The sequence below is a fragment of the Lygodium microphyllum genome, chromosome 19, assembly GCF_053477565.2.
Source record: "Lygodium microphyllum isolate KBCC chromosome 19, Lygodium_microphyllum_v1.1.10, whole genome shotgun sequence".
In the NCBI taxonomy this organism is placed as follows: Eukaryota; Viridiplantae; Streptophyta; class Polypodiopsida; order Schizaeales; family Lygodiaceae; genus Lygodium; species Lygodium microphyllum.
The window spans coordinates 79,842,734-79,854,881 of NC_141153.1; the positions used below are offsets into that span (position 1 = coordinate 79,842,734).

The 12,148-nt window shown below is 41.3% G+C and overlaps 1 protein-coding gene across 2 annotated transcripts in view; it reads left to right on the forward strand.

Moving 5' to 3' along the window:
• Positions 1–3,322: 3,322 nt before the first annotated feature.
• The window catches only part of LOC148020078 (calcineurin B-like protein 1), a 52,131-nt gene continuing 43,305 nt past the window's right edge, over positions 3,323–12,148 (forward strand). The window contains exons 1-2 of one of the 2 annotated variants that reach the window (XM_087700355.1): positions 3,323–3,765; positions 4,135–4,295. In XM_087700355.1, coding sequence (XP_087556481.1) covers positions 3,647–3,765; positions 4,135–4,295 — 280 coding nt within the window. In that variant the 5' untranslated portion in view covers positions 3,323–3,646. Of the gene's footprint in view, positions 3,766–3,934; positions 4,035–4,134; positions 4,296–12,148 lie in introns of those variants that run through there. The other variant, XM_087700356.1, reaches the window with a different exon arrangement.

The following is a 12,148-nucleotide window of genomic DNA, read 5'->3' on the forward strand; positions in this document are numbered from 1 at the left end:
TAGCATTAGAGAGCATACTATGAACCCTTTATTGAATGATCCTAATCTTCTCAACCACATCATTTTGAATAGGATCCTTACAAGCTGCCAACTCTCTCATGCTACCACAACTAACACAAATTTTCATTAAGGCATGTGAGGTGTACTCTCCACCATTATTAATCCTTAGGCACTTAAACTTCTTGCTTAACTAATTTTCTACAAATGCTAAGAATTTTTTAAATGCATTCAACATATTACTCTTATTGGGAAGAGGATAAACCTAAACCTTCCTCATGGCATCATTTATAAAAGTGACAAAGTACGATGCTCCTCCCAATAAAGCTACGGGTTTAAAATATCATTTAGCAAAAACATACTTGAAATAAGGAATGAAAGGAACCTTTGGATACATAATATCAACTTGCCACACCCTTTGTCTCTCAACATTAAAAGGTTGGAAAGAGAGAATCCTCCAAATCCCATTACTCAACAGTTCTTATGTTACACAGTCTTTACTAAATCCAATGTTGACCATTCTTATCTTACACAATCCTTTGCTAAATCTATTGTTAACAAACAATCTCTCTTTTTTATTCTCTCATTGTGTGAGAGAGAGAGAGAGAGAGAGAGAGAGAGAGAGAGAGAGAGAGAGAGAGAGAGAGAGAGAGAGAGAGAGAGAGAGAGAGAGAGAGAGAGAGAGAGAGAGAGAGAGAGAGAGAGAGAGAGAGAGAGAGAGAGAGTGTGTGTGTGTGTGTGTGAATCCAAGAGGTGACATGAAGGCCTACATCCTCTAGGATAGGAGAATAGAGCCTCTCAAATTGTTGGAGTTAGTGGATGCTATAGGGATTGAAATTGTCTGTCTCATTAAAATTTATCCATTCCTAGATTCTTGATATATTTTCAATGATAATGTTTCCTTTTTTAGAAGTGTGAACAAGAAAAGGATATCGTCAGGATAAAACTTCTCCTAGATAAGGCATGTAATACAATGAGATAGGATTTTATAATCATCACTCTTGGAAGGATGGGCTTTGGGTCCACTTTTTGTAGAATGGTAAAAGCTTTGTTTACCAATGTTTCCTCATAGCTTTTATCAATAGCTACCTAAGAAACTCTTTCACTCTCTTTAGATCCATTTGGTATGGTTTCTCTTTAGCATCTTTGTTGTTTTTTGTGGTATCAAATGCATGTCTTACTTTGTTGGCCAAAATGTCTTAGGATCAAGAGTGAGTATAGATAAGATTGAGGTGCTAAGGTTGTCCCACAAAAGTGACCTTTGGTATCTTGTAGGAGTTAGGTGGTATTGGTAAAATTATAAGGTATGTGGAGTGTCTAGTAGGGTTGGGAATTACATAAAAGCAATGATTTGATTGGCTAACTCAAAATGTTTGCAAAAATTGGAATATTGTGCCAAGGAACCATTATCCTCCCTCTAGTAAAATGGTGGTTTTAAAAGTATGTATTATAGATTTACTTTGTGTTTGTGGTAATGGTCTACCCATTTGCCAAGTTCTTGTGGGACAAAATTGAAAGGCAGTCAAAAAACTTCCTCTAGAATAATGACACTCACCAGACTTGGCATTTTGTGCCGCCTTGGGCTCAAATAACAACTAATAAGTCTCTGCATGGCATGGGTGTTAGGTTGTTATATGGAAGGGCAATTAAATTTAGCAATAGGTGGCTCCAAAAACTTCATAATTTGCCTCAACTATGGTGGGTGGTGATCCTATGGTCATGAATTTTACTAGCTCTAGTGAAAGGGAAGACTTGGAGAGGAGTAGAGTGATTTCATAGGTTGCTCTTTGATTCCCTTCAAGTTTGAAGTCTAATAACATTATAACAATCTAGGCGAGGCTTAATTTATTAAAATGGTGGAGAGTTTCCATAATTTCTTGATGAAGATGACTTAGCTATCCACTTGGTATATTACATGTCTAGTACTTACATCACAATGGATGGATCCCCAAATGAAGTTATAGAAACTTGAGAATTCCATAATTTACCCAACTATTGGTTTTTCAACCCCTGGAGTATGTAAAGGGATATCCAACAATTACTTCAATAATGATCAATAGAAGTTAATCGCCAAAGATAAAGTTGAAATCAAGATTTATGATGTGGTGTAGCTTCTAGTGGATGCTTGGAAAAATCAGTTGGTTCAAGTGGAGTGGAATCCTATTGAGAAAGGTGATGCCTTCCTTAATATGTCCACTTGGTTCACTACAACTACCGCTACTAATCAGATGGAGCTTTATTGGTTGTATACAAAGGAGAGCTCACAAACTACAATGTAAAGGCCACTGTGACATGGAATGATGTGTGGAATTTGTGGATGCAAAATTGGATTTCTATTGATGAAGCTAAATAGTGATTTCTTTTGATAGAAAAAGAATAGGAACGGTTTATTCAAGTGCTTTCTAAGGTCAAACAAGACTAGCCCACCAAGATTGAGGATCAACTTTGGTTGAAATCATCTTAGTCTTGATGAGGTGCCTATATCTAAACTCAGATCTGCTCTTGAGAATTTGAAAGAAGATTGTATTATTAGATCCTATGGTTTGTGAAAAGTCTTTGATCCCACTATATTGGTTTTAAAAAAAGGACTTTAGTTCAAGAGGCATGGAAGGCTACTCCTTTTGTGTGATGCAACTTGGTTTTGTGGATAATTACTATGGAAAAGCTCCCCACTAGAAATAAGGTGGGAAAGTGGATGTTGTTAGATAAGCATTGCCCATTGTGCAAAGGTTTTGAAGGAACTCTTCTAGTAGGCTTTATGCATTATTCTCTATCAATACATGTAGACTTCACACTAAAAAAAAAGAGCTTGTAAGATTCTAATTTATATTTGATCTACATTTGTCATTTGCTTGAGCATCAAGATCGGTCCCCCTTTGAGAGAGAGAGAGAGAGAGAGAGAGAGAGAGAGAGAGAGAGAGAGAGTCGATATCATGTTATATGAGAGGGCCACAAAGGAGCAAAATCAAAGAGGAGAGGAAGATTCACATGCGATGAAGAATGCGAATGGAGGCACTTTGGATGAATACATAACTTTCTTGGACACGAACAGATGTGTTACAAAAGAAACGGGAAAGAGGGTTTGAACTTTGAACTCACACACCCCCAATTACTTGACCCACACCTGAACCACTCCACCATTGCTGGTGAAGAAGGAATCACTCTACTCTGTAGTAAATCATATTTTACATTGCAATTATTAGGGGTCAATTTTTAAATTGCTGGGCTAAGGGGGAAAAACGTCTCACAAACTTAGGAAAAGGAAAATGCAGATCAACCAACGAAATAAGTACAGGTCCGGGCCCGGGCGGTCGGGCAGTCACGTCGTACATTTTCATGGCGGACAACTCTTTTGATGAGCGGAGAGTGCACGACAAATCAATCTCTGCGCTGGCGCGCCCGTATGGACAGGAGGTCCACACTTGATCGATTGCAGCCTTATTTGCACACTCGCACTGGTGTCTGGATGCCGCCATAGCGATTATTTGTAGTCTCCTTTCTGCTTCGCCCGGCATTTTGCCGATGCCCTTTCCTTTCTATCCCGTCGCTTCTCTCGGCAAAACATTGCTGGACTGGACATCTGCCTTTACTTTTGCGTTTGGTATGCGCAAGTCCCGTCGCTGTCTGCAAGGGATGGGCCAGCCGTTTAATGGCAGTCCATAGCCTGCGTTGTGCTTCGTCTGCGGAGGCCGCTCTACCATCCTACGGTACGCTGCTCGAGGCGCTCTCATCATCCTCGGTGCGCCTTCAATGGTGTGCATTTCCTTGGTAAATTCCCGCATCCGGTTGTGAATTCTTCGCACCTAGTCATTGGCAGATCTGTCCCTTTTCTCAATGTATATGTCTCTCTTTATCGTTTTGCTTCTGTTTCCCCCTTCACGTAATAAAAAAGCTGCCTCTCAGAATCGTTTTGCCTTAGACAAGCTTTTGCTTTTTGTTCGACCAAAAAGATTATTATGGGACGACATTGCTAGTAGCATCGCTACAGTGTTGCTCTACTATCCTTGACTGAGTTAAATGGAGTCACTAGTTGCGGGGTAAAACAGGAAGTGAAGTTAGTCTGGTCAAACGTAAAGCGAAGTTAGTCTTTGCATACCTGCAGAAAAAATGATCTCAGCTCTTGATATCCATGTGCAGGCCAAAGAATTCCCTGGAAAAAGTGCAAAAGGTGTTGCCCAATTGCTCTCTGGCGTTCCTGGACTATGCTATCGAGCTTTTCATGGGCTGTTTTGGATCAAAGCCAGTTAAACAACTTCCTGGTTATGAAGATCCAGCAATCTTGGCAGCGGAAACTCCATGTGAGTAAGTTATGTTCACAGGAAATGCACTTTTGTTCTGTACAAATGCATGGACATGCTTAAGGATGCAGCATCAGAGTTTAACTTAGTTCAGTCTGTAATGAGAAAGTAGCAGCGCTGTACCTATGTTCGCCATAGCACAATAGAGCTAGGCACAACCAAAAACTTACACAATGTTGTGTGTTGCATCTAATCTAACTTCTCGGGCTTCCCTATGTTGTATTAAAAATGAAGGTAAACAATTAACAGGACGTGAACCAAAATTACAGGTTTGATTACATTGAATTGAAAACAAGCCAATTGACCATGAATAGTTGTCACTGGCAGTAGATTTCTGCAAATTGAAAATGATATGTGGAAATGATTGTATGAATACTTGATGGAACAGTGTTTGTAAGTCCAAATTAGTATAGACCTATGAAGATGGGTATTTCAATAGCTTAGTCAAGATTTCTTTGAGACAACAACATAGGACAAGAGAAACGACAGCTAGTGGCAAGGGACATCCTTTCAAGACGGACAAGAACAGGTTTTCAGACATCTATGACTCTTGAGTCTTTACTCTTTAGACCTTTTTAGTAGTATGTACTTATTTTGCAGCATCTATTGGTCTTTATATTTGATGTGCCATTCATTTTGTTTGTAATATCGTAGTGTGATGTTTAGAGTGTGCTCTTGGAGTGTCTTGTCTTTGAATAATCGTGAAGTTGTTATTTCATATTTTTAATGTCTCATTCCCTCCTTGTTTTTGGAATGGGATCTCCCCGTTCCTATCACATGCATAGTTGAGAGAGATGCTTAATGCCCCACTGTAAGGTGCCATCAAGGATCCATGGTGTCATGGGGACGTGAAATTTTGAGATGCTTTAATCTTACTAGTAACATTTGATTAAGTTATTAATCAAATGTGCAAGGTGGTTTAGCACATGTGATGCACATGGCAGTTATTTCATGGGAACGGGCCAAGGATCCCGAGGATGCAGTGGATGTTAAAGGCAAAAGTTGTGTTAAGTTATGCCAACTGGGTTTTGGTGGTCAGTTGGTGCCAGGTTGGACCCTAGGACAATTGTTTGGCCATTAAGTGTCAGTAGTGTAACTAGGGACTAGCATTAATTAATTAATTAATCCTAGTCTAAGGGTCAACAGAGGTTGGGGACCACTCCAAGTTGCAAATGGCCTAGCCAAATTCATTACAGATGGGCATGTTCAATTTTGGGCAGGGTCAAAAGAGCTGAAATTAATTTTCAGAATTAATTAATTCTAAAAAATTAATTTAATGATTGTAAATGCATTAGGAAGGCTGCCACTTGGCAAAACTTTCCCATGCAACTAGGGAAGGCTGTTGGACGCTGGTGGAAGCTGAATTGCAGCCATTCTGAGCTTGGTAGAGGGAGAGGAGGTGATCAGATTTGGCTCTGAGAGACGACGACGACTGATCGCGCGCCGCGACAAGACAGGGGGCAGCAGGTTTTCTCTTCCGCCTCAAGAGAGGCGGCGGTAGAAGAGAAGGGCTTGCTAGAGGAGTTGGTGTTTTACTCCCCTCTTGAAGTTGTTGGTGCCATTAGATTTGTCATCAGAGCTACGAATCAAAAGATACATTTCAGCTGATTTTCTCTCTCTCTCTCTCTCTCTCTCTACAGCATTCTCTTATCTCCTCCAGTATATGCTCAAGCATTCCCAGTAATTCTTAGCCATTGGTAGCAGAGTACAGCCAAATTTGGTGGACAGCAGAGAGTTTACTGTTGTAAACCCTAAAATTACAGCAGTAATTAGGATTTAGCAGCCACCTTGGGACCCGTGCCGTCAATCAAAGGCATTGTACACTGAAATCAGCACCGGAAATTTGTGGAATTGTGAGGATTTTAGATGCCAGCCCATCTATTGTGAACTTGGGGCAGCATTTGACCAGTTGGGGTTCCATTAGAGCAAGTCCTGAGTGAAAATCAAGGGGCAATTTGTTCGAATGCTTTGCTGATTATTGGAACTGCAAGGGGCTTTTGAATCAGCCAAGGAGATCGTGAAATCTCGGCTAGTAATTTATCCATTAGCAATTGAAATTAAAGAAATACCGAAAGGAGCGCCAGTTTTGGGGCCAATAGGGTGTCCACCGTCCAAGTTTATGAAGGTAAAGTGAGCATTTCAGTTTATGTTCATTTGTTGCTGATTGCTGTAATTAAGTGCTTAATCAGGTTAAACCACCCTATCCGAGAAAGAAGGCTGGTTTCACATGGTGCTCAAAGTTGTAAGGGCCTCATTATGAGGAGAATATGTGCGAGTCTAGTGGATCTTGACTTGTATGTCGGATGAGGTCTATTTGAGTGAATGATAAAAAAGGTGACTATGTTGGTCTAGTCTACAGGTTAGATGGGGTAATTGAGTTGGTAGCAACTTGAGACACATTGCATGGAGCTGTGGGACATGGGAGTTATCAAGGATTCCTATTTTGGGTCCTAGGGATCACCTAGACTGAATGTCCCCCAAAATTTTCCTTGGTTGACTAGTGAAGGTTGATAATATGGTATGTTGGTCATGCCAACCTACCGCCTTTACGGGCTATGAAAGAGGAGATCCTCCTAGCGACCACAAAGAGCAAAGGTTCTCTGGAAATTTCCTTGACTGACTAGTGAGGCTAATAATATGGTATGTTGGTCATGCCAACCTACCGCCTTCATGGGCTATAAAAAAGGAGACCCTCCTAGGACCATGATCTATCCATTCACCCAGTCTCAGTTTATCTGGCAAGCTTTAAACTAGGGTATGGGCTTTGTAGCTATACCATGGTGTAGGAGCCAGAAACACCTATTTAGGAAGTAGTTGTGACTCTGAGCTTAGCTTGGTTTCCACTCTATGTGTGATTCCCTATACTCAGGGGTGAACCCTCATATGTGTGGCATCATGAGGGTGTAATCTTGAGATGCGCCTCAATGTTGTATCTTTTGATATCATGAATACAAATATTCCTTATTGATATATCTTGTGTGTCATTCCACTGTGCCTTTTTGTGCCTCATGATAGGTTTTACCATGAAGTTCCGTAAAGAGAGTGTGTGTGTATACATGTGCGTGCAACAAACAAGGAAAGTTGTGACTTGACAATGCAAGGATCCAAAATATCAATGTTTCGCTTATTGGTTTCTAGTATCTGAAAGAGTTTATCTTAGAATAATGGGAAGTTTTCAATTTTATCTATTTTTAATATTGTATTAAAAAATTGATGCTTATTTGTCCAGCATTGGGTTCAAAAATAGTCCAAGTGTTCCCACTCTCTACATTAAAAATGAAGGGAGACTTGTTGGTTATCATTTTTTATGTGGATAATATGTTGCTCACTAGACCTAGAGAAGACAAATTTGCAAATTTTAAGGCTGATTTGAAACATGCTTTTGCTATGTTAGATATTGGTTGCTTACACTATTAATAGAGGATTTAATTCACCCAAAATCAGCATGGTATCATCATGTCACAATCACAATATGTGGACAAGCTTTTGCATAGGTTCAACATGCGAGACTGTAAACTTATGAGCACTTTGATAGAGCCATGGCTAAAACTGTCCATGCATGATGGTAGTGAGATGTCTGAAGTTGCAGTTTACACCCAGGCTGTTGGCTATCTTGTTTATCTTTGCAACAATGTCGTGACATATAGTTTGCAGTATCTTAGGTGAGTAACTTTATGTACATCCCATAAACTGTACATTGAAAGCTGTTAAGTAGATCTTTTGCTATTTGTAAGGTACCCGTATGCATTGCTATTTCTCGGGGTGGGGGGGGGGGGGGGAGACTTGCAACTATAGGCTTACAACGACTCAGACACTTGATAGTCTACTAATGGACATTGTTTCTTTCTAGTCCATTCATGTATTTCGTGGTTTAGCAAGTAACAACCTACAATGGCTACCTCGTCTTATGAGGTTGAGTATAGGGTAGCTTTCATAGCAATAGTTAAATGTGTATGACTGTGTAGATTATTGGCTGATCTACAAATTTCATTGGAGGGTCCTATGCCCATTGTCCTATGCCCATTTTTTAATGGTCAGAGTACTATTGTAGTAAAATGAAATCTTGTGTTTCATGCTTGCACGAAACACATCAAGGCTCACTATCATTATGCTAGAGAAATATGTTATGTAGGAGATTGACTTGAAATATGTTCCTACACAGGAAAATGTTGCAGTCATTTTCACCAAACCATTACCACGTGAGAGGTTTGAGGCTTTTCGAAAGTCCTTGAAGTTATTTCCTCTTGGTGATTGATCTTTCTTGTACTTCATCACATTGGCACTTTAGGGGGGTGTTAGAATTTACCAAATTTGGGTAGTGCCCAATGTAATTTGTGTGGTGTGGATACTTTAAAGTGTCAATGTATGGTGTGTACACCTAGTGTCTTAGGATATTAAAGTAGTGATACTAGGCTCTAGAGTAAATAAACCTAACTCTAGCTAGGTGGTAGAAGTGTGGTTAGGTCAATCTTAGACCTAAACCTTAGTTGTTCTTTTATCTATCCTTTTTTAAAAGTTGAGCAAGTACATTGTCATTGAGCTCACACATTGTCCACTGTCTACTATTCATAGCTGTCATTGAGCTCACACATTGTCTGCTGTCTACTATTCACTATCTTGTTTCTCTCTCCTCCATAGCTGGTTGTTGTTTTCTACAAAAATAAGGGAGAAGACAACATGAATGAAAGAGAAATTCGTGTTGGATTTGGAAAGGATGGTGAATACAATGATGGACTAACATGTAGGCCAAAATGTCAGTGAGGGCAGCGGACTAGGTTGGAAAATGATGACAGAACTGAAGATGGAGATGGAATATGCAGCCACCAGCATCTGCAAAAGGCTAAAGATGAACTGATTGTGTGCTATGACTTGTCAAGTGGGGATATGAATAGCCAACATCCACTAAAATTGGTCAACCTGCCTAAATGGCATTAAAAATGCAGTCCAACTGCAATAAATGCTGGCCTACTGCTATGACTGCAGCAAACAATGCTGATGTGGCATCCTTTGGGGAAATTGCAGCAGTCATAGGGGCTGCCTAGACTATAAGGCATTTGGCAGATGAAAGATGAGCTCCAATGTCTCCCTGGAGAATACCCCCTCTTAGATCTTGGGAGTGTTTGAAGACCCAACAACATGTGATGAAGCATAGAAGCTTGTGGAAGAGGCTTCGTGAAGAGATTTGCTGCATTGTCCTCTATGGGACGATAGGCCAGTGATAACTTAGAATCCACGATCTGCTCCCGAACAAAGTGGTATTGAACCTCGATATACTTAGTATGAGTACGAAACACAAGGTTCTTTGCGAAAGCTAGGTACTTTGGCTATCCATGTGTGGCTAGGTGGGTCTTGTTTGTGGAAAGCCAATCTCCACCAACTAATGAGGGAGCCAAACTGCCTCCTAAGCTATAGATCAAAGTGCACGAGACTCATTCTATGCACAAGATAAGGCCACGGCAGGCTGCTTCTTGCTACTCCATGAGGTAGCTCCTGAGCTGAGGGAAAAAGCAAAACATATAGTAGAGCACCACCTGCCCAATTTGAGTCACCCTATCCAACAAGAGTGCCCTCCTCTCCATACATGATCTTGTAGGATCGGTCTCCTATAAGTAGCATAACATGCGCAAAGCGGCTCGCAAGTGAACTTGAGTAGGAGTCTTCATGAAAGCAGATAGTAACACCACCACAAAAGAGATGTTTGGCATGGTATGGATAAGCTAGATGAGTGATTCAACAAGACACTTGTACTGGGTAGCATTAGGAAGGGGGTCTGCAGTAGTAACCAACTTGGACTTAGGGTGTATGGGGCAAGAAATAGCCTTTTGCAATTATAGACATGATTCTCCTTCCCTTGCATGAGAAAACTAAAAGGACGTGAAACATAAATCTCATCCTCAAGTATGTTGTTCAAAAAGGCAAACTTCATGTTCATTTGAAAAACAGGCCAATGGTGATGGGCAGTCTTTGGATAATCCAAACTTGCACGTTGTGCAAAACCCTTGGCAACAAGCCAAGCTTTATGCTTGTCCAAGGAACCATCAAACCAAATACCTAGTCTTACCCACTTCACACCAATCACCTTTCACTCTACGGATATAGAACCAACTTCCAAGTCTAATTACGCCCCATCACGTCGAGCTCCTCCTGCATAGCACAGTGCCAAACATCCTGTGTGCAAGAGCCTTATCAATTATAGTAGACTCATGATTTGAAGCGTTCGTGACATAAGAGCATAGTTCACACAAAGTGAACTATTCCATTGGGCTTGTATTTTGCTTGATCCATGTGGGCCTGAAGGGGTCGTAGGAAAATGAGTAGCACCTGCATCCTCCATGAGTTGTTAATACCATTGAGGAATAGTGATAGACTCATCTTGCAATGAGAGAGACTTAGAGGCCTTCGGTGCCTTTAGTGCACATGTTTGGGAATGGGACTCCCCTTCACCAACATCGATGGGGCCATCTCAAGCATGGTCTGATTGTCGCGCTTCACTACACTTCTCTCTAATGATGAGTTTGGATGAGAGTACACCCAAATGCCGTGATCCTTGCAAAACTTTAAAAAAACATTAGAGCAAAACTCACCGTCATGATTAGCTCGTGCACCTCGAACGTTGAAAGATGTTTGCGTTTCAACAAACATCTTCCACTTGTAGAAGTTGAAGTACGCCTCACTCTTGTACTCCAAGAAGTACAGTCATACATATTTGTTGAAATCATCAACAATCAACATCAAACACTTGGCCTCCCAAGGGAGGTGTGCCCATAGGTCTGCATGAGTTAGTGTGAACCAACTCAAGCGGTGTAGCAACCCTTTGAGAGGCAACTTGTGGATGAGGTTGCCTATGCTGCTTGCCTCGCAAGCAACTAGGGCACAAGGTCTTAATAGGAGGAAAATTTGGGAGACCCTGTTAGCAGAGTATTTGTCAGCTCATGTGTGAGTCTGAGCTTGATCTGGGCTGGGCATTTTTATTAGGTATTTTGGGTATTTTTCTGGTGTGGCATTTTATGCCATTGGGGCATTTTATGCACCAGTCGACCAGCTTTAATGCTGTCCGACCAGCATTATTGCTCCCCACTTTTTCAGCCTATTTATACTCAGTGGCTCCTCCTCAGTCAGTTACATCATCTTCACCATCTGCAGACTCTGTGGAGAGAGGAGCCAGTGCCAGTGCCCACGCAGCCAGTGACTCACTGTTGTATGCGACTGTCTCGTGTTCAGATATATGGATTCCATTTCCCGTGCATACATCTGAGTTCTCATCTGTATCGTGTTCTTTTCTTTTCTCTTTTTGTCTTGTGTTTCAGCAGTTTATTTCAGCACATGTTTATGCTTCCACCGCTGCTCCACTTCTGACATGGTATCAGTTTTCAGGATTTGTGTTTCTGCTGTGTTTTCTTGCTGATTTCAGGACTGTTTTGTACCCCTGCTGATCAGACGACTGCTGTCGCAGCCAGGCGACCTGTTTTGGGGCTGTTTTCAGCCTGCGTTTTTTGCAGTTTTGCCATCGCCTGCTGCCTCCGCACCCTCTGCTGCCTACGCACCCTCTGCTGCCTGCGTTTTTCATCTGCAGCTGCTGGCGACAGTTTTCTGCCTGTTTTTCTCCAGTTTACAGCCTGCGTTTTGCTGCTTCAGCATCTCTCGTGGCTGGGTGACTGCTACTTCAGGCCGTTTTCTCTGTTTTTGGCAGTTTTTGACTGATTTTTTGACTTTCTGCAGCAGATTTTGTCTTCTATTGATCAGATTTTGGGTTCTATTGCATGTGAACTCTCATTTTCTGTAGTCTGTGCTTGTGTTTTGGCTGTGTTTCCTCTCTAAATTCCATCTCTTCTCTACTTCTCTTCTTCTCCTCT